The 22,540-nt window shown below is 37.2% G+C and overlaps 1 protein-coding gene across 1 annotated transcript in view; it reads right to left on the bottom strand.

The window, feature by feature from the left end:
* The window catches only part of MEIKIN (meiotic kinetochore factor), a 133,688-nt gene that overhangs the window by 57,529 nt on the left and 53,619 nt on the right, over positions 1-22,540 (bottom strand). Inside the window, exons 7-8 of the mRNA XM_069091671.1 lie at positions 17,698-17,756; positions 3,546-3,645 (exon numbers count right to left, since the gene is read on the bottom strand). Coding sequence (XP_068947772.1) covers positions 3,546-3,645; positions 17,698-17,756 — 159 coding nt within the window. The remainder of the gene's footprint in view (positions 1-3,545; positions 3,646-17,697; positions 17,757-22,540) is intronic.

The following is a 22,540-nucleotide window of genomic DNA, read 5'->3' as shown; positions in this document are numbered from 1 at the left end:
ATCTCACCCTCCAGGAGAGTAGGGGGGGAAGGGAATGAGAGAGGGGATGATGGAAGGGAGGGCAGGCTGGGGGGAAGGGAAGTTGGAAGCATCCACTTTTGAAAAAGGATGGGATCAAAGTAGAGAATAGAGCAAACGGGAGGTGGGATAGGAGGGAAGGAATATAGTCAGTCTTTTACAATATATCTACTATGTTATTGTTTTGCATTAGCCACACATGTACAACCTATATTGAACTGCTTATCTTCCCAGTAATGGTGGGTGACAAGGGAGGAAGGGAATGAATCTGGAATTCAAAGTTTTAAAATCAAATACTTATACACACACATACATATATATGTATATGTCTGTATGTGTATATATATATATATATTATTAATACTCTTTTACATGTAATTGAGAAATAAGATATACAGGCACTGGGGCATAGAGATCCACTGGAAAAGTCGAAAGGGGTATGGGAGAAGATATGGGAGAGAGAAGATTGGAGGAGGGGATATCCTGTGGGACTGCTATTTTGGGGTGGTTGGTGGGGGAAAAATGGGGAGAAAAATTATAACTCGAAATCTGGTGGAAATGAATGATGTAAATTAGAAGTTAATAAAGCATTTGAAAAAAAAAAAAGAAAGTATGATCCCTGGTCAGATGCTAAACTTCATTCAGTATTACTTAGAGTTGTGCTTGATTCTGAAGTTCTTGTGCTTTGTACACCTAACCTGCCTTTAGCATACCTATTGTGACATGGCAGTGCGTATATATTCATATATATGTATACACACATGCATATACACATATAAACATACATACACATATGTGATTGTCTCCTTTTACGTGTTGTCCCTTTCAAAAAGGAATGCCAATTAAGTTGTCATAACTGTCATCAAATTATTATGGTACCTCAGTGTTCATTCCTGTTGTGTATATATAATCTTAAATGTAGCTGTTAATGCCTTTTTATTTTCTATTGAATGTACACTACAGGAGTAGGAACTAAATGTTTACCATATGAGTCTTGCAGCGCTAAAGGTATTTTGAATAATGTTATAATGGCAATTATTGTATGAAAAAAGCCTTAAATGGAACATTGTTTTTTGAGAAAAAATTCCCCACCCCCACAAAATTGGCCACGTTGCAATAAAAATTGTGCCTTATTACAAAAAAAATAAAGAATAGAAATAACCCAATTCTAGGTCCTCTGTTTTTTCTTAATTAGTTCAATCAATACATTTCCTAGTTGTGTGACCCTGGGCAACTCATTTAACCTCTATTTGCCTCAGTTTCCTCAACTGTAAGAATGAGGATAATAACAGCACCTACTTGTAAGGGTTGTTGTGAGAATAAAATGAGATAATGTTTGTAAAAGCATTTAGCACAATGCCTAGCACACAAAAGCATTACATAAATGTGTATTCCCTTCCCCTTCCTCATTTAATGACAGTGTCTATGTATTTATTAACTTAATATTTATTAAATTTCCATGTAAGTTGTCTCCACCCATGAGAAATGTGAACTCCTTATTAGCAGGAATTGTTGTACTTATTTTATTTGTATTCCTAATGGTTAGCACAGTGCTTTTCACAAAGTATTTAACATACACTTTGTTCATTCATTCATTCATATTTTTCTATGTTCTTTTCTCCCCATTAGAATGTCAGTTCTTTGTAAGCAGAGATTGTTTCACTCTTCATACTTAGACTTCCAACACATATCGCTTTGGCCGAAGTGCAGCAGGCACTTAGTAAATCCATGTTGACTAACAGATTGATTTCTACTTTCACTGCCATCACCCTAGCAAAGGCTCTCATTACTACACATCTAGCCTATTGCCATAGTTTTCCATCAAGCTTCCCTCCTCCAATCTCTACTCTCTTCAGTTCATTCTAAAAACATGTGTAACTTTGATCTCTGAAAATCGGATTAAGCTGTTTGTTGTTATTGTTTAGTTTTCTATGATTCTTAGTGACTCCTGGACCAGAGTATGCAAGGCCCTTCTATCTTCTACTATCTCCTGAAGTCTGTCTAAACTCATGTTTATTGCTTCTGTTACACTATTTATCCAACTCATCCTCTGCTGTCCCCTTAAGCATCAGCTTCTGTATTTGACATTCCAGTGACTAGTCAGAGTTAATTTCTGGAAGTATTGATTGAATTCATTCCCTTACTGTCCAAGGGGCTCTCAAAAGTCTTCTCCAGCACCGTAGTTCAAAAATATCAATTCCACAGCACTCAGCTTTCCTTGCAATCTAATTGTCACAGCCATATATTGCTACTGGGAAAACCACAGTTTTGACCAGTTAGGCTTCGTTGGCAAGGTGATGTCTCTGCTTATGTTTCTGTTGTTCCTCTAGACAAATCTCTCCAAGAGCTCCCTATTGTCTGCTGACTAATGTCAAAATTCATAGCCTATCATGGTGCTTTTTTACTGATCCTGATTCTGACAAACATTTAAAAAATCAAAGAAATTATGGAACAATGAATGAGGAAGAAACAATAATGTGGTAAGAAAACAAAAGCAGATCTTCAGACTACAATTCATCAGCCAATAAAAGAATACCATTACTATTTAAAGTAATATAGAAATAGTTAATTATAAAAATATGTAAAATATCATCTAAATATATAACAATAAATACAGTAAAAATAACATGTATTTATCTCTTCAGTAAAAGACAAACATGAACTGACTCTTTTTGGTAATAAATATACTTATTTATCATCCCCAGAAGAGATATGTTAAACAGAAACACATCTGTTCCATCTTATAGTGTCAAGTTTCATGGACCACCAGTTTGCATATCACTTGACAATACTTCCCCCAATTCCAATCATGACAGTACAGGCTCAATGCTAGGATACCGCCTCAAGATCTTCAAAATCGATGCATGAAAATAAACACTAAAAGCATAATATGGCAGATAATGGACAGTCATTTGCTATTTATAATTTTTTTTGCCTGCCTGACCTTAAGTTGCTTTAGTTCTACTACAAAATATTCTTCCCAAGCTTGCATACAAAGAAATTAGAAACAGAAAAAATGAATAGTTCAATGTGGTTATAACACAAACAAGGCAGTGTAGTGATTTTCATGAGGAACACTATGTCTATGATTGTAGATATCATAGTTTTTAAATCTAAAAATCATCAATTTTGGCCAATGGAAGGGCCTTTTCCTAACTAGAAACTCTCTGACATCAGTCTTACTGATGAGACACTCCAATGGCCTTCACCAACTGATTCAGTGTAGTTCTGTAGTTAATAAAAGGATTTGTTCTATAAAACTTGGACTCAGTCAAAAGGCCACACCCAAGGACCTGAAAGGTCACATGCAGCCTTGAGGCTGCAGGTTCCCTATCCCTGATTTAGACCACTACTTATCTTTGTACTTTTCTAAGAATATGGGAGAATGCTGTGCACATAGTAGCTTCATATTAATACATGCCAGATGAAATAAATGATGCCTTAACAGGAAGAAGTCAGCCTCATCTTTGTTTACTGTGAAAAACATTATACCATTTTTAAAAAGTGTTCTACCTTGATTCTATTACCTTTAGATGCTCCTCCAGGACAGCAACATGGTATCTTTGTGCATCTATTTCTTGGTGATGATTTAATACTGTAGCACATTTTAGATGTAATGCATTGAGGCTGAAAAAGAAAAAAATACAGCATGGGTTACCCCAGATGCTTTATTTCTTTAAGTTGCTTTAGTTCTACTACAAAATAAATGTTCTTCCCAAGCTTGCATACAAAGAAATTAGAAACAGAGAAAATGAATAGTTTAATGTGGTTATAACATAAATAAGTTCTACTTAGAATCAAATACTGGACAATTTTGAACTCCATTGTCTGTTCATTTCATCAAGTAACTCTATATCTGAGGAAGATCAATCCCTTGAATATTAAGTTATACGTTCCAGATATTTCCTACACTTAGAATCAGTAACTCTTCAGGCCTAAGAGGCCACGTTTCTGATCTGACTGAGCATGTATGTGTTAGGGATGGGAATGGTGGGAGAAAAGGGTAGTAGTAATCATAAAGAAGAGTTACCTTCTATAGCCTTTAAAGGTCACACACAACTATAAATGAATTATAGAATCTGACACACAACTTTGTTAGGCAAAGCAGCACAAATGTTATTATTAAAAAATTAGCAAATGAGGAAACTGAGGCTAAGAGAAGTTCAATGACTTCAATGCTACATAGGATTCAAACCTATGTTTTTCCTGACTGAATCTAACCTTCTTTATGCTATACTTAGGAGCCATCATTACGGCAGGTCCCTTTTGCTTAGAATGACATCTCAGACATAATTTATCAAATGAAAATTGACTTGTGTTAAAAGGTGCTTTCAAAATGTAAATATGCTTGGAAGAGGAGGGCTAAACTCACTTCAATTATTTCTGTATTAGTCTAAGCTATCAGATTGCTGCCTTAATAGCTGAGATCACCAACAGAAAGAAAGTTCTGTTCAGAAGTAGTATGGAAATTTAAATTTAAAGTACCTGGGCACTTAGGTGGCATTTCAATATGGTAGACTGTAAAAAAAAAAGAATTTTAGATAGCCAAAGGGTAGCTACTACTAAAGAGTAGACAGGCAGAGAAAAGTAGGTGAGATGACTCTAAGGACATCACCCAATTTGGCTAGTTTCAGAAAGGTCTAGAGTGGTAAAAATGCAAGTACTGCAAAGTAATCATTATCAAAGTTAAAATTTTTTTTACTGTGTCATACCATTGATCTACAAATTTGGGGCCAAGGCCTGACCCAAGTTGTGTAAGACAAAACAATTAACAACTGGGATGACAAGCAGCAGCACAACCCTGCCCCACAAAGGTCAATCATGGAGTACTGTGCAATAAAGGCACACACTTTCCTTTGCCTCTTCACTTTCCTGTAACTCTGCCAAGCTCTCTCTTTCTGTGCCAGGTGTCTGCTTTTCAGGACTGTTGTATCCTAATTCCCTAGCTGGACACACGCAGCAGCAGCTGCCCAGGTGTTCCTGAGGAAATTCCTTAATCTATAAATCTATCCCCATCCTGTCATGTTGATCATCAATGCAGCAAGTGCGGAAGGCAAACTCTACATTCTGAGAGAGTGATGAATAGAGTAAGAGGCCCAAGTCTCATGACCCCTTTTGTCTTGGATGAGACAGTCAGTCTCACAGGGTGAGTAATTCCGGAAGGGTTGTGATCGACATCGCAGATCCCAAGCCTGCTCTTCTTCAGAACTTCCCTATTTGTATTGTGGGCAAATCCATTCTTCCAGTCACCTGGGTTTACTCAGCATCATCTTTAAATTCTCATTCTCACTTTCCATACAATTCAAATCAGTATCCAAATCTTGTTCTCTGTACTACCACAAAACCTTTTGACATTTATCCTGTCTCTACTCCCACAACCATCAACCAAGTTCAGGCTCTCCTTACTTCTTTTTTTTTTTTTTTATGGGTTAACAAGCTTACTTTAATTAGTCAAATATGTATTGTTTACCTAGTTCAGGGGAAAAAGGTTAGCACCCCGAACTTCAGAATATACAGACAGAATTATGAAGACAGAAACAGATCAAGTAGACAGCTTTCCAAACTGTGCAACCGTTACATCCATACCAAATCAACATCTGGGTTTTTCAGAGCTGAGGGGGGGCTCTCAACAACGGCTTCCCAGAATCCAGATCAAATCACAGAACACTTCTCAAAGTGAGCCCCCCTCTCCTGACTTCTTAATTCGATTTTGGCAGCAGCCCCTTGTACTCCCTTGCCTCAAATTTTTCTCTACCCCAATCCATCCTGAACAAAGCGGCCAAAGTAATTTTAATAATTCCACCTCTCCCCTGCCCATAAAACTGTGTAGTCAAGAGAAATAAACTTTCATAATGGCCATGTCCAAAAATGTATATCTCTGCACCCTAAGTACCTCATCTCCCGAGATGGGTAGCATGCTCCATCACTGGTCCTTTGGAATTGTGGTTGCTTATTATATCCTTAGATTTGTCTTTATGGTGTTGTTGTTATTATATAAATCATGCTTCTGCATTACGTCACTTCACTGTCTTTCCAGTTTTCTCTGAATTGGTCCTTTTCATCATTTCTTAGAGTACTCTAGTATTCTATGATATACAGTGCTTTGTTCATCCATTCCACAATGTAGGGGCATCCTTATCCTTACACCCCTCATTGAATAAGGAAGAAAAAAAATTATGCCCCCTCCCCCAAACAGTTCTTGCACCACTTTCATTTTTAATGCCTATAAAAACCACCACACTTCTCAGGACGTCATCATCTCTCACTCTTAGACTACCATACAAGTTGCCTGGCTTCTAATTTTCTCCACTTTCCAATTTCATTAACATTCAATATTCCATTTCATTACGTGCCCTTTTTCATCTACTTTCTGCTTAAGTGTTGTGATTGTTAAATATGCTACACTTAACTAAAAAGTCCCACCTGTTTTAGAAATTTATAGGTGAGAATATGGTCTAATGCATGCCAAGGTATTGTGATGAATGCAATGTAATACCATCTGGTACTTGCCAGAACATCCCACATATGGCCAATGTGGAATGTGATACAGAACTAGTAAGTCAAAAAGACACTGGTTTGTCAACAAATACAACTTTGTTGAGTGTCAAAACCTGGTCTGAACCCCTAAATTGTAGGCTGGAAGCACAGGCCTTTATGACAGTACACTCAAGACACTTCTACTCACCCACAGCTGGTCTGGGAGATTTCCCAGTTTGAAGAGCACTACCCTCAGTTTACCAAACAGGACAGATTGTTTTGAGGACTACCTATGTATCAGTTTAACCAAGAACACTCCCATGAACACTGGATTAAATTGGAATACAGATGTATTTTTCAGTCATTCCTAACCTTATCTGCCTCCTTCGATTCAACAAATGTATGCTACTCTGTATAAGTCATCAAGAGTTTTCCACTGCGAAATTCTAGGGTCAACGGTATATTCAGTGTTGGAAGTGTGAATTAGACCTTGGAACTGATATAATCTTTGAGTTTTGTGGATATTCTATTCCCCACTGGTTCAGAGGGGCTTTAAAGATATAGGCCAGGGCCCGTCTCATACCCAGAGCATGCCTCATTATAGTAGCAAGAGTCAGCATGCTATAGGACAGACCATTATAGCATTTTGGGGAGGACCATCTAGTTATACTGTATACATCCTTTATGTACACAGTTACTTGTATGGGGACTCTCTCATTAGAAAGTGACTTCCATGAGAATAGGACCCCTGTTTTTACCTTCTTTTTTTGGCCAAGTACTTAGCACATTGCCTGGCAAACATACTGTAAGCATTTAATAAATGTTCACTGAGTGACTTTTATTTTTTAAGGATGAATAGGGAATGGTTGGAGCATTTCAATGTTTTCTGTACACTTCTATTAGATTTAATTCTCCATCAGGTACTTTGTATAACAGCTTTGTGTCACATAACTTGTCATCGAAAGTTGGATAAAAACATACCAATCAAAAGAATGAATCACTTTCTAGTGCAGCATGAACTTCGAGATCTCTACAAGGGTGATGCACTCTACTTTAGCTTCATTATATTGAAAATACTTCAGTTTAAAATATATTTGTAAAATCTGGTGAAATTCAAAAATTATTATGGCACAGATTCAATAATCTATGGGATTACTACCATTTGGTCCATCTTAAACTTACCTTAAACCTGTCTGTCTCTGATGATGCAGTGCTTGTCAGAAATCCTCTATTTTTCTTATCATTGTAGCCAGATGAGTTTGTTTGCTATAAGGGATAAAACCCAAACCAAAAAAAAAAGCCCCACTACCATATACATATATGTTTATGTATACATGCATAAGTGTATGTGCATGTATGCACTGTGTGCGTGAGTGTGTGCATGTATAAATAAATTAAAAAAGAACACTCTGGGCTCCTCTTCTGATTGATGAGGAGGTCTCCATGGGCCCCAGGGTCCATGCTTATTTCCTTCCCAGCTCATTTTCTCTATGGACTGCTCCACCTCCTCAGCATCCTTGTCTATCTTAGGAGGACCCTATCCTGAGACATGTTTCCTGATTGATAAATCCTGGCCAGTTTTCCCATTTCTTGAGGTGTCTCAGTCTCTCTCCCTTCATTTCCAGCTTGCTCACTCTCTAAAATGCTTACTTTTTCAGCTGCTTTACCACCTTGTGCAAACAGCTATTACTCAACTTACCATCTTCTTCAATCAGAATTTAATTGTTTACAACAACAATATGAACACTAAACATTCTTTAAAGAAATAAAAGTAGCTCTAAATAATGGAGAAATATTAATTATCCATGGGTAACTGGATGCCAATCTAATAAAAACCACAGAGTTGCCTTGTTGTACTTATTTAGTGCTATACAAATAAAACACCAAAAGGTTACTTTACAGAACTAGAAAAAATAATAATAAATTACATCTACAGGAATATAATGTCAAGAATTTCAAGAAAAATAATGAAAAATTGGGGAAATCCTTTAAACCTAACAGAGTCAGATCTCCAACTATTCTTTTTTTTTTTTTTTACAATTTTTTTTTTAAAGCAGTCAGGGTTAAGTAACTTGCTCAAGGTTACACGGCCAGTTATTTCTGGGTGTGGTGCTGAGTATCTGAGCCTGGATTTGATCCAGGTCATCCCAATACTGGAGCTGGTGCTCTTACTCGCTGTGCTACCTGGCCGCCCCTGATCTCCAACTATTCTAAAAAGAAGTAATCATTAAAAACTATTTGGTCTGGTTAAAAAATAGGGAAACCGATCAATGTAACATCCTAGATACATAAGACCTAGAAGAAATTACAATATAGTGGTGGTACTAGAGTGTTTGATAAACCCCCAAGCTACTAGGGAAATTATATAGCAGAAGATTTAGACCAATATTTCATATCATATAACACAGTAAGCTATGTGAATATATATATATATATATATATATATATTTAGATGAAAAAGGTCATGTTACAAACAAATTAAAAAACAAAGAAGAAAAACAGATTTAAAAACTTAAAAAGGGGAGGCTAGGTGGTGCAGTGAATACAGCACCGGCCCTGGAGTTAGGAAGACCTCAGTTCAAATCCGACCTCAAACACTAGTCCTATTCTCATGCAAGTCACTTAACCCTAACTGCTCTGCCTTCCCCCCTCCAAAAATCAAAAAAACAAACAAACAAAAAAAAACTATTGAGAGGAGAAATGTTCATGACCAAACAAGGCTTAAAGAGAATCACAGAAAATAAAATGGTTTAATTTTAGAAAATTAAAATCTTTTTGCATACACAAAACCAGCGCAGTTAAAATTAGTTGGGAAACAGGTAACTAGGAAGAAAAATTTTACAGAAGAAATATAAAGGCAAACAGTATAGGTGACTGTCTCAAATAATTTACCTAAGAAGGGGAGGAGAGATATAAGATGTTAGGTAGCAGGGATGGTCAGATCAAGTGAAGATTTTTTAACAAGAGATAGATATGGGTGTGGTTTGTAGGAAATGAAGAAGCAGATAGTAAACAAGACTAGAAAAAGTGGGAATAATAGTTGTAGCAATCTGCTAGTGAAGAGAGGAGGGGGATAGGATGATAGGATCATCCAGAAGAATTTGCCTTAAAAAGGAGGGCTAACTCTTCATTTGAAAGAGAGGTGAAGGAGAAGTTAATGAGGAAAAATGTTTGACTGATGTGATACAAAGAGAGAAGAAAGAACTTTTGGTGAATGGCTTCACTTTTCCTATGAAGTATGAAGCAAGGTCCTCAGCTGAGAGGGTGCAAATTTCTACACTATGACATCATAAAGTGATATAGCAGTATATGCAGACTAATAAATGTGAGGCTCACTGAAAAAAAAATGACACACTTGAACTACTGCTGCTTTTACTTAAAACTGAGAAACACTTTAAGACTCTGCCTGGTTTTAAAGCAAATGAAAATTGCATTCCTTACTTTTATAAACCCCTGAATCTATAACAGAAAAAAGAACAAATCAATGGATGGGATACACCATTAAAAAAAAACTCTAAAAAAACAACAAATTTAAAAAACCCTACAACTAAATACAAAAATACAAATTTTAAAAACTGAAAGAAAAAGTAAATTTTATTGATAAGGTAAATTTCCAGGTGATATGATCAAGAAGATGCAGACTAGATACTTTTTCTGATCCTTAGAATACCTCAAATCTTTCTAAAACAGGAATTATGTATGAGAGATAAAGCAATTTTAATTGTCATCATGGTCTAATAAATAGAGAGCCTTAAGAAGGTAAAAACAACACAATGAATTGTTGGCAGAGAAGGTTAGTTCAAAATCCTACTTCAATTACTCAGCACCCTTCTCCCTCACCTACCACCATTGCAATGCTTGTGTTTTCTCAGGAAGAAGACAGGACTATAAAAGAACTGGTAAGCAATCAAAGATTGGAATTGAAAAGGGGGAAAGAAAGAAGGAAATCGGGATGAAGTGGTAGGAGGGGGTCCCACTAAAGAAAACTCCAACAGATAGAGAAAGATATTTTATAGTAGAAGATGGAAACCTTATAATGGGTGTGATCTTCAGAGATTTGGTTCTTGGAAAGACCACTCATCAAGCTTCATGATAAAGTAAATCAGAGCTTCTGGGGTCAAATAAAAACCAGAAGAGCAGAAGTGCATGAATTTAACGAGATTTCATGACAAGTGGGGGAAAATTATCATAGGGTGACGAAGGAGGCGGGAACACAGGAAAATCGCTACCGCGGGGCAATACTCTTTTATCCTCTGTCACTGGCAGAATTTGTGTTTCTAAAAATGGGACACAACAGAAGCATGGTGACATCAGCAAGATCTCTACGGCAATAAGAGAGAAACTGTTTAGGAGAAGGAACTCAATATACATACCTTAGAAACTTTAATTAAATGAGAAATACACAGACTAAAGAAGCAATAAATCAAAAGTACAAGGAGCATGAATCAAATAATAAAAGTTTAGCATAGACAGAAAGGGAAGATAAATAATGAAGAGGATGGGGGAAAGAAAAATCAAGAAAAAGTTACAAAAATGGAATTAAAAAATCCAATAAACAATTAACCTGAAAGAGAATACAAGAAAGGGCAATTTACTTGACTAGTTATCTGAGAGAAAAAAGTAAGGAGAATTAAATAACTAGATAAAAAGAAAAAAAACCAATAAATTAAGCAAAACTCCGAAACCAAGGAAAAAGGTAACAAGTAGTAGTGAGAAGGTGCTTAAGGCTAAGGAGTAGAGAACCAGTGGGAAAAGGGTTGAAATATAGTAGAATAAGTTAAAATAACTAAAGAGACAAGATATTATTTTTAAAGAGTATGAGAGAAAGATCCTAATTTGGAAAAAATAAGAGACAAATGGAGGAAAATATAAAATGCACTTTCATAAATTTAAATGCAAATGGATGAAATAATTCAATAAGGTGGAAAGAGTGATAAATTAGATGAGAAAACAAATCCCCATGATATGTTCATACAAGAAGCACACTTGAAAAACAAAGTCATTCACAGAATAAGAAATGAGTGAGTCAAACAAAATTTACTATATATTAGGCGAATCTAAAAAAGCAAAAGGTGACATCATGCTATTTAAAAAAACAAACAGAAACAAAAATTTACAACATAAAAGAGAGATTAAAAAGGAAACTATATTATTCTTAAAAGAATCACAGATAATAATCCAATATGAATATTAAATTTTATACTCCAAATGCCTTGACATCTAAATTAAAAAAGAAAACAGTTAACTGAATTACAAAAAGACATAGACTAATAAAATAATGGTAAGAGATGTTAACATCCCTATTTCAGATAAATCTAACAAAAAGATAAAAGTGAAAATATAGAATTTTAAAATTTAAATTTTAAATATTTAATATTCAAAAATTTTAAATAAAATTTAAAAATTGCTGTATAAACTTGAGTTGAAAACTTAAGGTGTCTTCTAAATGAAATGGCTATGGAATTTATGTTTTTATCACCACCGTGTGGAACGTTTACCAAAACTGTCCCTGTACTAAGGCAAATAAATGTGAAAAGATAGATATAGTAAACACATCCTTTATGGAGCAATAAAAATAGTAATCAATTCAGGGAACAGACAAAAAATACATAGACTTAAATAGAAATTTACCCATGAAATTTTAAACAAATATTAGGTTAAAGAACAAATCATAGAAACAGTATTAACATAAAAGAATTTTATAATGATGAAACAACATGACAAGATTTCTGGGATACAGCTAAAGCAGTCCTTAGGGGCAACATTATATTCCTAAAAATACATAAACAAAACAGAAAAGGAAATTAATGAACTGAATGATCAGTTTTAAAAATTTGAAAGACAACCAATATAAGGGGCGGCTAGGTGGCGCAGTGAGTAAAGTGCTGGCCCTGGAGTCGGGAGGACCCGAGTTCGGTTCCAGCCTGAGACACTTAACACCCACACACAAAAAAAATACTAGCCGTGTAACCTTGGGCAAGTTACTTAACCCCAAAATTGCCCTCCAAAAGGCAAAAAAAAAAAAAAAGACAACCAATAAACAAACCTAAAAGAAGCACAAAAAAGGGGATATTAAAAATTAGGGGAAAATAGATTAACTGAAAAAAGGTCCATGGAAATAATAAATAAAACTAAAAGCTGATTAAAAAAAACAGACTAATTAAATTTATAAACCTGATTAAAAAGCAGACACACATGCATTAATGACGCAGCAATGGAATAGTCCAGTCATTCTGGAAAGTTACAGAGTACCCTTTCAAAAAAAATTAATAAACTGTTGTTTGTGACTCTTTTACCCAGTGATACCACTCTGAAAAAGTCAAAAGAAAAAGGAAAAGGAGTCATGTGCATAAAAATCTTAATGATGGCACTTTTTGTTCAAATATACTCCTAAAAAAAGACTCTCTATATCCACTGTCTCTATCTCCTTAACTCCCATTCACTTCTAAGATTCTATAATATGGCTTTTGACTTCATTTTTCAACTGAAACTCTCTGAACAAGTTTATTTTTGAGCGCTCTACCTTGGACCTTCTTCTATACACTTTCTCTATATTCTTATTGCTCTTATCCTCTCTGTGAGAATAATTTTGATACCTCTAATTTGATCATTGTAATTTATGTGTGTTAGTGGTTGCCTATAAGATAAATAGAACAGAATCAATTTGAATTAAGGTAAGAATTATGTAAGTTTGCATTAATTCACCCACTCTGTGTTGATGATAATATCCATGTCCTGATGCTCTTGCTACTTTTAAGTGATTTATAAGGCAGATCGACACCACATAGATTTGTAGTTTGTTATTTAGGTTTGCATTAATCTGTGTTAGAGACAGGTCTACAATTGACATGTTGCACTACTGCCCTCCCCACTTCTGTGAATGTTTCCAGAAAACCAGTTTCCCCATTTACTATTTCCTTTTGTGCCTGATGTTCATAACATGTTTGTGGAAAGTCCCAGAATCCTGTTGCCTAGTCACTGACAAAACAGCAGTATTTGGGTGATGTCTCCTTTAATCAAATATGGGAGTTCCTTCCTTAGTCAAATATGGAAGTTCCTTCCATTAACCAAACATGGAGTTTCACTTCTTTCCCTTGACCAATCATATAATTTCCCCCTTTTGGAATTGACTAACTGTAGAACTGTACCATCTCAAGCTATTTTTGGCATTCCCTCAATTGCTATAAAAGAAGCCACCCCCACCCCTATGGTAAAGGGATCCTAGACTACAGAGAAGAATCTTGTCTCCATCCAAGTGCTTAGGGCCCACCAATTTCCCTAATAAATTAAAACTGCTCAGAGTCCGCCTCAATGTCTTTTTGTTATTGACTGGAATTTTGGGGTTACAGCTCCCATGGGTTGAACTACTGTGTTTCCCCGATAATAAGACCTATCCCGAAAATAAGCCCTCCCCTTACTGTGTAAGATTCCTCTAAAACAAGCCCTCCCCCGAAAATAAGCCCTATTGAGATTGCTACTGTAGTGAAGGTGATCCCCTGCGCTACACGCTACATTACGGTACCCTCTGTATGCACCATTCCCCCCACCCACCCCGGTGAAACGCACGCCACGCTCCGAGCTGCATCCAATCAGAGCTGCAGCAGTGAGCGCGTCATCCTGTTCTTCCCCAGTGATTTGCTTATTGAATAAAGGTACATTTTTTGGTTCACATTTACCTGTTTATTAAAATTGCTGTCAATGTTCATTAAAATAAGCCCTCCCCTGAAAATAAGCCCTCTGGTGTTTTTCTGTCCAAAAAAATTAATAAGACAGTGTCTTATTATCAGGGAAACACGGTATCTCCCTGCAGATGACTCCTGGAGCTAAAAATCTAGGCCTTGCCTCTCTGATAAATTTCATTTTCACATAATAGAACCACAGATCTAGAGATGAAAAGGAAACTCAAAGGTGCATTTTTCAGATGAAGAATCAGAACTAGGGTAATCGGTATCTCATACTCAACATATCCAAAACAGAATTCCTTCTCTTCTCATGATTTCCCCATTTTGGATAATAGCTCCAGTATCCTTCTAGTAACAAAGATTCCTTTTTTTTTTAAGCTGTTAGTTTTTATTGACCTATTTAGGATACATTCATTGACATCTAGTTTGTAGTCTATTCTCTTTCCTTTTTTGTTAATTTATTTTTAGTTTTTAACATTCACTTCTGGAAGATTTGGAGTTTGAAATTTTCTCCCTCTATCCCCTCCCCTCACAAAGATCCTTAACTTTAAAACTCCACTCAATTCTTCCCTATTCTGCCCCTCCCCCCAACAACATGCATTCGAGCCTCGAGGAGATAGAATCAGTAATATTTCTTAAGTTCCAGAAGGAGTATGAGGCCATGAATATTCTTTATGTTCTCATTCTCTAGCCAAGTCTATGTACTCCCCAGACTTCACCAGGCACCAGAGGGCCCAGCAGAAGCAGTGACCATCAATCAATAAAGACACATTTATTAAGTGCTCACTACGTGCTGGGCTAAGCACTAAGGATACAAAAAGCAGCAGAAGACAATCCCTGTTCTCAAAGAGCTTACAGTTTAATGGGGGAGACAACATGCAAACAAACATATACAAAATGAGCTACATACAGGATAACCAGAAAACAATTCAAAGAGGGAAGGTCCTGGGTGTAACAGTACCATGGGAAACTCTTCCTCAACATTCCTGCCAATGCCTTTTTCCTCTTTTCCCTTCCCAGCTGGACAATTACATTCCCTTCCCCATCATCTCAGAAGGTAATCCATAGCTCCTGTTCCACTCTAAACCTTGAGTCTTTTCCCAGTGGATTTAGGCTGGGTCTTGAAAGCCTACTCCCAAAATTCCACAGGGCAGAAATGGTCATTTGTACAACTTTGATGAAGAGGGAGTCACCAAATACAATCCTTCCAGTAAGATGGCAGACAACTAGACTCCACTACCTCCTCTGGCCAATCAGGCCTTACCATCTGCCTTACTGATTCAGCCCTAAGATCCCTAGGCATTGCCATTTGACATACCAATACACCCTAAGGACCCCTGGGCCTTGCCATCCACACTGAAGCTGAATCTTCCTCTATGTGTTGCTTCCCCCAATAAGAATGTGATTCCTATCTCTCAATTTTCTCTGTATCCCTAATATTTAGCACACTGTAAGCACTTTCTAAATATTTTCCATTCGTTCATTCATTTGTTCACATATTTCCACTCATACAGCCACCACCCAACTTCTGGTCCTCATCACCTCTCACTTAGGCTTTTACTATAATCTCTTACTTGGTTTACCTACTTCAAATCTCTTTTCTCTCCAATCCATTCTTCAAATAGAGGTCAAATTAATATTTCTACAGTATAGATCTGACACTGTTCAATAAGTTCTAATAGGTCCTCTTGCCTCTGTTACAAAAGACAAACTTCTTTTTGGCTTTTAAAGGCCTTCATAGTCTGGCTCCAGTATACCAATATAGGCTTATTCTACTTTACTATTCTTTACATATTCTATATTCTAGACAAATGGGCCTTCTTTCTATCCCTCATATGCTCCCTTCTCACCTCTATCTCACAATATCACTAGCTTCCTTTAAGGCTCAGCTTAAGTATTACATGAGGTCTATCTGATTTTTCTAATAGCTTGTACCCTACCCTCCTCCACTGGAAATTATTTTGCATCTACTCTTCTGTGTATATGTTGTTTTCCCCCAACAGAATGTAAGCTCTTTGAAGGCAAGGGCTAATGAATGTTTTTCTTTGTACTCCCAGTATCTAAGCACAATGCCTAGGACACGAATATATTTAGTAAGTACCTGTTAGATAAATGAATTTACATAATGAATAAATAACATAATTAAGTATTAATTGATTAAAATGGTCAACTTTATATATTTAAAAAATACATGAAGCAGTTTATATACAGACTTAATAAAAGCTGTTCTTTACCTTAAAACTATAGGGGGCTTTTGTGTATGTGTGTGCAACTTTTACCTACATTTATTTTTCATAGCAAATAACCTTTTAGAAACAGCCTTTCAATGGCTGTTTTTGTACTTTAACATGTAAAAAAACCAGTGAGGCATGGTGAAGTTAGGGTTCTCATCTAGGGAAACTGCTCTCCTTGAAGGAAGAGGTACTTAATTCATAGTTTAAATGTAAGTAATTATTCACAATGACTACAATATATTTCCCCAAAGTATTTATTCTCTCAAAGAGTACTTCCTTCTCTTCCTTTCCATTTAGATGGCTACTATTCTAGTCCAAGTCCTCTTAGATTAACAAATAGCTATCTGGTTTCCTGCTCCCTCCACCCCCTCACCTCATCCACTAATATACCACTGTCTTCCTAAAATATTCCTTTAAACAATTTATTCCCCTGATTAAAGTGACAATGACTTCTGACTGTGAAGCCCAAATTTTTCCTTTAAGGTCTTCTATAATAGTCCTACTATTCATAGCCAATCTTATCTCCCACAACGCAATTCAAGATACACTTATTAAGTACCTAATATTCACAAGGTATTAGAATAATATGCACTGAGGATACAAAGATAAAAGTTAAAATGTAAGATTCCTGAGGATAGAGAACATTAGGAGGGATGGGGCATATACACAGATAAGTCTAATTCAAGATAGAACATGACAGGAAGTAGTGAGACAGACAGATACACACACACACACACACACAATGCTCTAGAAATATTTGAAAAAATATTGAAAAATAATAAGAAACCTCTGCCCTTGCCACAATCCATCATCTAGCAAAGACTATAGAACAGTGCTTTAAGATGGAGTAAATAATAAACAAACTGTGAAATTCTCTGAGCTTTTATTCCTTTTAAAATTGTAAATGTACATATTCATATCATACAGTACAAGAAATGGAAAATGGGGGGCAGCTAGGTGGCGCAGTTGAGTAAAGTGCCAGCCCTGGAGTCAGGAGGACCTGAGTTCAGCTCCGGCCTGACACTTAACACCCACACAAAAAAACTAGCTGGGTAACCTTGGGCCAAGTTACTTAACCCCAACTGCCCTCCAAAAAAGGCAAAAAAAAATGCAAAGTGGGCAATGCAAAATTGAACAATTCGGTTGTTTGTCTACAGAAAAGTTGTGGATCAGTTAAAGAATTGAAAAATATTTTCCTATATAAATCCTGCTTTAGTACTGAATTAATTTTCCATGTCAGAGTAGTTACTTTTTTCTTTTGTCTTCCAGGTTCTAAAAGAACTTACCTTAGTCTTAACATATGGAGTTTTTTCTGTTTCAGGCAAGATTTTATAAATGGAATTATCTGTAAGTTTAAGAACAATGAATCTCAGCATTAGTCTGATTACCAGTCAACAAATTAATTTTTAAGCACTCATTGTGTGCCAGACATTCTGCTAAGTGCAGGATATAATAGAAAGCAAAGTTTCTGTCCTCAATGAGTGCACATTCTAACGTGGGAGAGAGATTGTCTAAATAAGTGTGCACATAGAAGACATATAACAGTCTAAATGGAAGGTCATCTCAGAGGGAAGACATTAGTAATGTGTGTACGTGTGTGTGTGGGGGGGGCCAAAGAGGGGAAAGACTGGGAAAGGTCTTCTGAAGAAGGTAGGATTTCAGCTGAGTTGTTAAGGATCCTAGGAGGGAGAGGTGAGGACAGAGAGCATTCCAGATAGCCAGTGTAAACACAGGGAGTGGGGAGATGGAGTGTTCATACTGGAAACAGTAAGAGAACCAGTGTTGCTGGGTCACAGAGTACATAGAAGGGAAACAAAGTGTAAGAAGGCTCGGAAGTTATTTGGAAGAGCTTTAAGACACAAATAGAGGGTCTTTTATTTGATCCTGAAGGTAAAGGGGAACCGTGAAATTTACTGAGCAGGGAAGTAACAAGGTCAGTCCTATATATTAGTTTGATATGTGAATGAAGAATTGGTTTTGAGGCTCGAGACAAAAAAGACCAACCAGCATACCACTACAATAGTCCAGATGTGGGGTAACGAGTGTCTGTACCAGGAATGGAGAGAAAGGGAGGAACAAAGAAGATGTTGTAAAGGTAGAAACAAGACTTGGTAACATATTGGATGTGTGGGGTCAGGAGTTGAGGATGATACTGATGGTGAGAAACTGAGAACCTGGGAGGATGATGGTACCTTTAACAGTAACAGTATTTATCAAATGCCTGTGATAGAACAAGGGTAGAGACAAAGGGTAGAGACAAAGCGCTTCCTATCTCATAAGCTACTTTTCAAAGAAGTAAAAGAAACATGGCTTAGGACTTCTAGAATCTTTTGCTATTGCTAACATTTTTTGCTTGCTTTACTGGCATATAACATCATAAAAGCAACATTTTTTAAAAAGTTAAATCTTTATTTCAATAAAAAAAATATGCCTCCCCTCCTAACTTCCCCAACTGTAACACCAATCATGGCAGCAGACCTGAGGGCTGATGCTGCGAATAATTTTAAGGGTCTAATCACAAGGTATAATGAACACTCTATCTGAACAACATAATATGGTACACAATATATATCACTGCATTCAATATATCCCAAAATACTTATTTATACAATCAGGGGGTCCCAGGCACAATGCATCTTTAAGGCGTAGCAGAACATACCAACACAGTGTCCACCCCTAGGTCACAGTAAATTACAATCTCCTCAATCAATACAAAGTGTCCAAGTAAAGTCTTCTTTCATATTGACTTGAAGCTGACTTCCAAATCCTGTGGCCAACTGCTCCTGGCATTCATACAACTGCTCCTGGGTTCATACACAGGCAGTTCTCTGGTCCTGGTCCGTGTCTCAGCTCACTGAAACCACTCCACTCTAAGCTCTCCTGGCCCCTGCCTAACAGCAGGCTCCAGAGGCTACTGCCAGCAGCTTTTTTCTCCAGGGAAAACAAAATTTACATACATTACCAGCACCACCATCATCGAAACTCACTTTCACAGCCCAGAGGCTCCGTGATAACAGCTCTTCAAAGGGCCTTATGCCTCCTTCCCACCAGCAGATCACTGTCCTTCAGCTCCATTTACTTTCAAAGCCTAGAGGTTCCTTCAGTGAATCTTCTCTGCTGCCAGTCTCTGCTCTACACTTCTTCTCAATGTAGCTGGCTCATCCTCTCAAGGCCAGCTCTCTCAATGCTTCAATGTTCAAAGCTCATCTTCTTCCACTGGGTCCACATGGGGAGGCCTTTTAAACAAAGGCTATCCAGAGTCTTATTCCTCTTCTTCTCAAGAGTTCTCAAGTGAAGTATTCTTCTCAGGAGTGAGCCCCAAGGAGATCTCAAACTTCCAGCTAAATTTGCTTTTACTCAGCATCTGAATGGCTGAGTGCATGCGTCTAGCACCAAATTTAGCAACTGACAGACAATGCCAAAGGCATGAAAGCCCTCAAACCTCAGCATCTAATCAATTTGTGCTTCAGCACCTAATGTGCTACAGCTGTGGTTTATCAAGGATTAAAGTAAACCAATCCTTCATAATTTTATAAATTAGCTTGAGACTAGGAAACTGAATCCCAAAAAGAAAAACAGCAAAAAATCCCACTTTGCTTGCTGTCACACTGAGAAAGAAAAACAGCACTACAGGTATAGTGAAGCAAGACAAACTCTTGCTTGATTCTTTTTTGTTGGGGGGGGGTGGGAGTTGGGTTAACAATCTTACTCTAATCAAACATACATCATTTACCTAGTTCAGGGGAAAGTCAGCACCCTGAACTTCAGAGAATATAAACAGAAGTTACAAGCAGACAAAAAATACAGACAGAGAAACGTATCAGCAGACAGGGCTTCCAGCTGTCTGATCATTACGTCCATACCTAGTTAGTTACCAGAGAGGGAAGCACCAACATCTGAGTTTTCAAGGGGGTGGGGGGGAAGGAGGTCCATGTGTCGGCGGCTCAACAGCTGCCCAGAGTTTCATCTGGCCAAATCACACAACTTTTTTTTTTTAGCTTAATCTAATTTTTTTTCTGATTTACATCATTGATTTCTGCCAGATTTTGAGTTACAAAATTTCTCCCTGTTTTTCCACTACCCACTGCCCCAAAATAGCAGTCCCACAGGATATCCCCTCCTCCAATCTGCTCTCTCCCATATTTTCTCCCATACCCCTTTTGACTTTTCCAGTAGGACATGGTGGATCTCTATGCCCCAGTGCCTGTATATCTTATTTCCCAATTACATGTAAAACAATATTAATAATACTATATATATATATATATTTAAACATTTGATTTTAGAACTTTGAATTCCAGATTCATTCCCTTCCTACCTTGTCTCCCACCCTTACTGGGAAGATAAGCAGTTCAGTATAGGTTGTACAGGTGTGGCTAATGCCAAACAGTAACATAGTTGATATATTGTAAAAGACTGACTATATTTCCCTCCCTCCTATCCCACACCTCCCACTTGTTTTATTCTCTACTTTGATCCTGTCCCTTTTCAAAAGTGGGTGCTTCCAACTTCCCTAACACCCAGCCTGCCCTCCCTTCCATCATCCCCTTCCCCGCTACTCTCCTATAGAAGAGTATTTAGTGTGTATTTCATTCCCTCCCCAAGCCAGATTTAATGGGAATAGGGTTTACCCATTCCCTTTTGCCTTCCTATTCTTCCCCTCCATTGTAGCCATTTTCCCTTGCCTCTTCTAAATGAGATAATTTACCCCATTCTGTCTCTCCCCATCTCCTCTCATTATATTCCTCTCTCACCTCTTAATTTCACATTTTAAGAATCATCCCTTCCTGTTAAATTGATCCTGTGCCCTCTATGTATACCTGTAAACATATATACACACATTCACATGTGTATTCATATGCCCATATACCCTCATATATAGACATATATATATATATATATATATATATTTCTATTCTCTTCAACTATTTTCATACTGAGAAAAGGTTCATCAGTTACAATTATTGTTTTTCCATGTAGGAATGTTAATAGTTCAACTTTGATAAGTTCCTTATGATTTCTTTTCCCTGTTTACCTTCTCATGCTTCTCTTGCTTCTTATATCTGAATGTGAAATTTTCTATTCAACTCTGGTTTTTTCATCAAGAATGCCTGAAAGTCCTCTATTCCACTGAATGACCATATTTTCCCCTGAAACACGATACTCAGTTTTGCTGGGTATATGATTCTTGGTTTTAATCCCAGATCCTTTGACCTCCAGAATATCATATTCCAGGCCCTTCGATCCCTCAGTGTAGAAGCTGCCAGATTCTGGGTTTTCCTGATTGTGTTTCCATAATATTCAAATTGTTTCTTCCTGGCTGCTTGTACTATTCTCTTCTTAATCTGGGAATTCCAGAACCTGGCTATGATCTTCCTAGGAGTTTTCTTTTTGGGATCTTTTTCAGGAGGTGATCCGTGTATTCTTTCAACCTCTATTTTGCCCTCTGGTTCTAAAACATCAGGGTAGTTTTCTTTAAGAACTTCCTGGAGGATGATTTCTAGGTTCTTACTTTCAGGTAGTCCAATAATTTTTAAGTTATCTCTCCTGGATCTATTTTCTAGGTCAGTGGTTTTTCCCATGAGATATTTCACATTGCCTTCTATTCTTTCATTTGTTTGGATCTGTTTAGCAGCATTGCCATTTGAATTAGTCTGTTTTTTAAGATGTTATTTTCCTCAGTGAGGCTGTTCACTCTCATTTCGTAATTTTCTTGCATTGTTCTCATTTCTCTTCCCAATTTTTCCTCCACTTCACTTATCTGCTTCTTAAGGTCCTCTATGGCCTGTAACCAGCTCATATTTTCCTTTGAAGCTTTTGGTGCAGGTGTTCTGACTTCACTGTCTTCCCCCTGTCCTTGCTTTGCTCCTTTTTGTCCCCAAAATACCAGTAGGAGTCTAATGTTGGAATCTTGTCTGCTTTGTTTCCTTTGCCTGGTCATGTCACCCCTCAGTTACTTGACCCCTGGGCTTTTTGCCCCAGTAGGACTCTGCCACCAGACAGGGGAGCTTTTGTCCCAAACGCTGGGGTTTTCTCAGCTACCAGAGTTATTAGATGGGTGCCCTCTCTGAGGCCTCCACACACTCTGGCAAGCTGGTCACACACCCCAGGACCTCCACCCTAAGATCG

This window comes from Petaurus breviceps, unplaced genomic scaffold, assembly GCF_028583685.1.
Source record: "Petaurus breviceps papuanus isolate PSGF00001 unplaced genomic scaffold, PetGlider_PUasm1.0 189, whole genome shotgun sequence".
NCBI classification, from domain to species: domain Eukaryota; kingdom Metazoa; phylum Chordata; class Mammalia; order Diprotodontia; family Petauridae; genus Petaurus; species Petaurus breviceps.
This window is presented reverse-complemented; position numbering and strand designations above follow the sequence as displayed.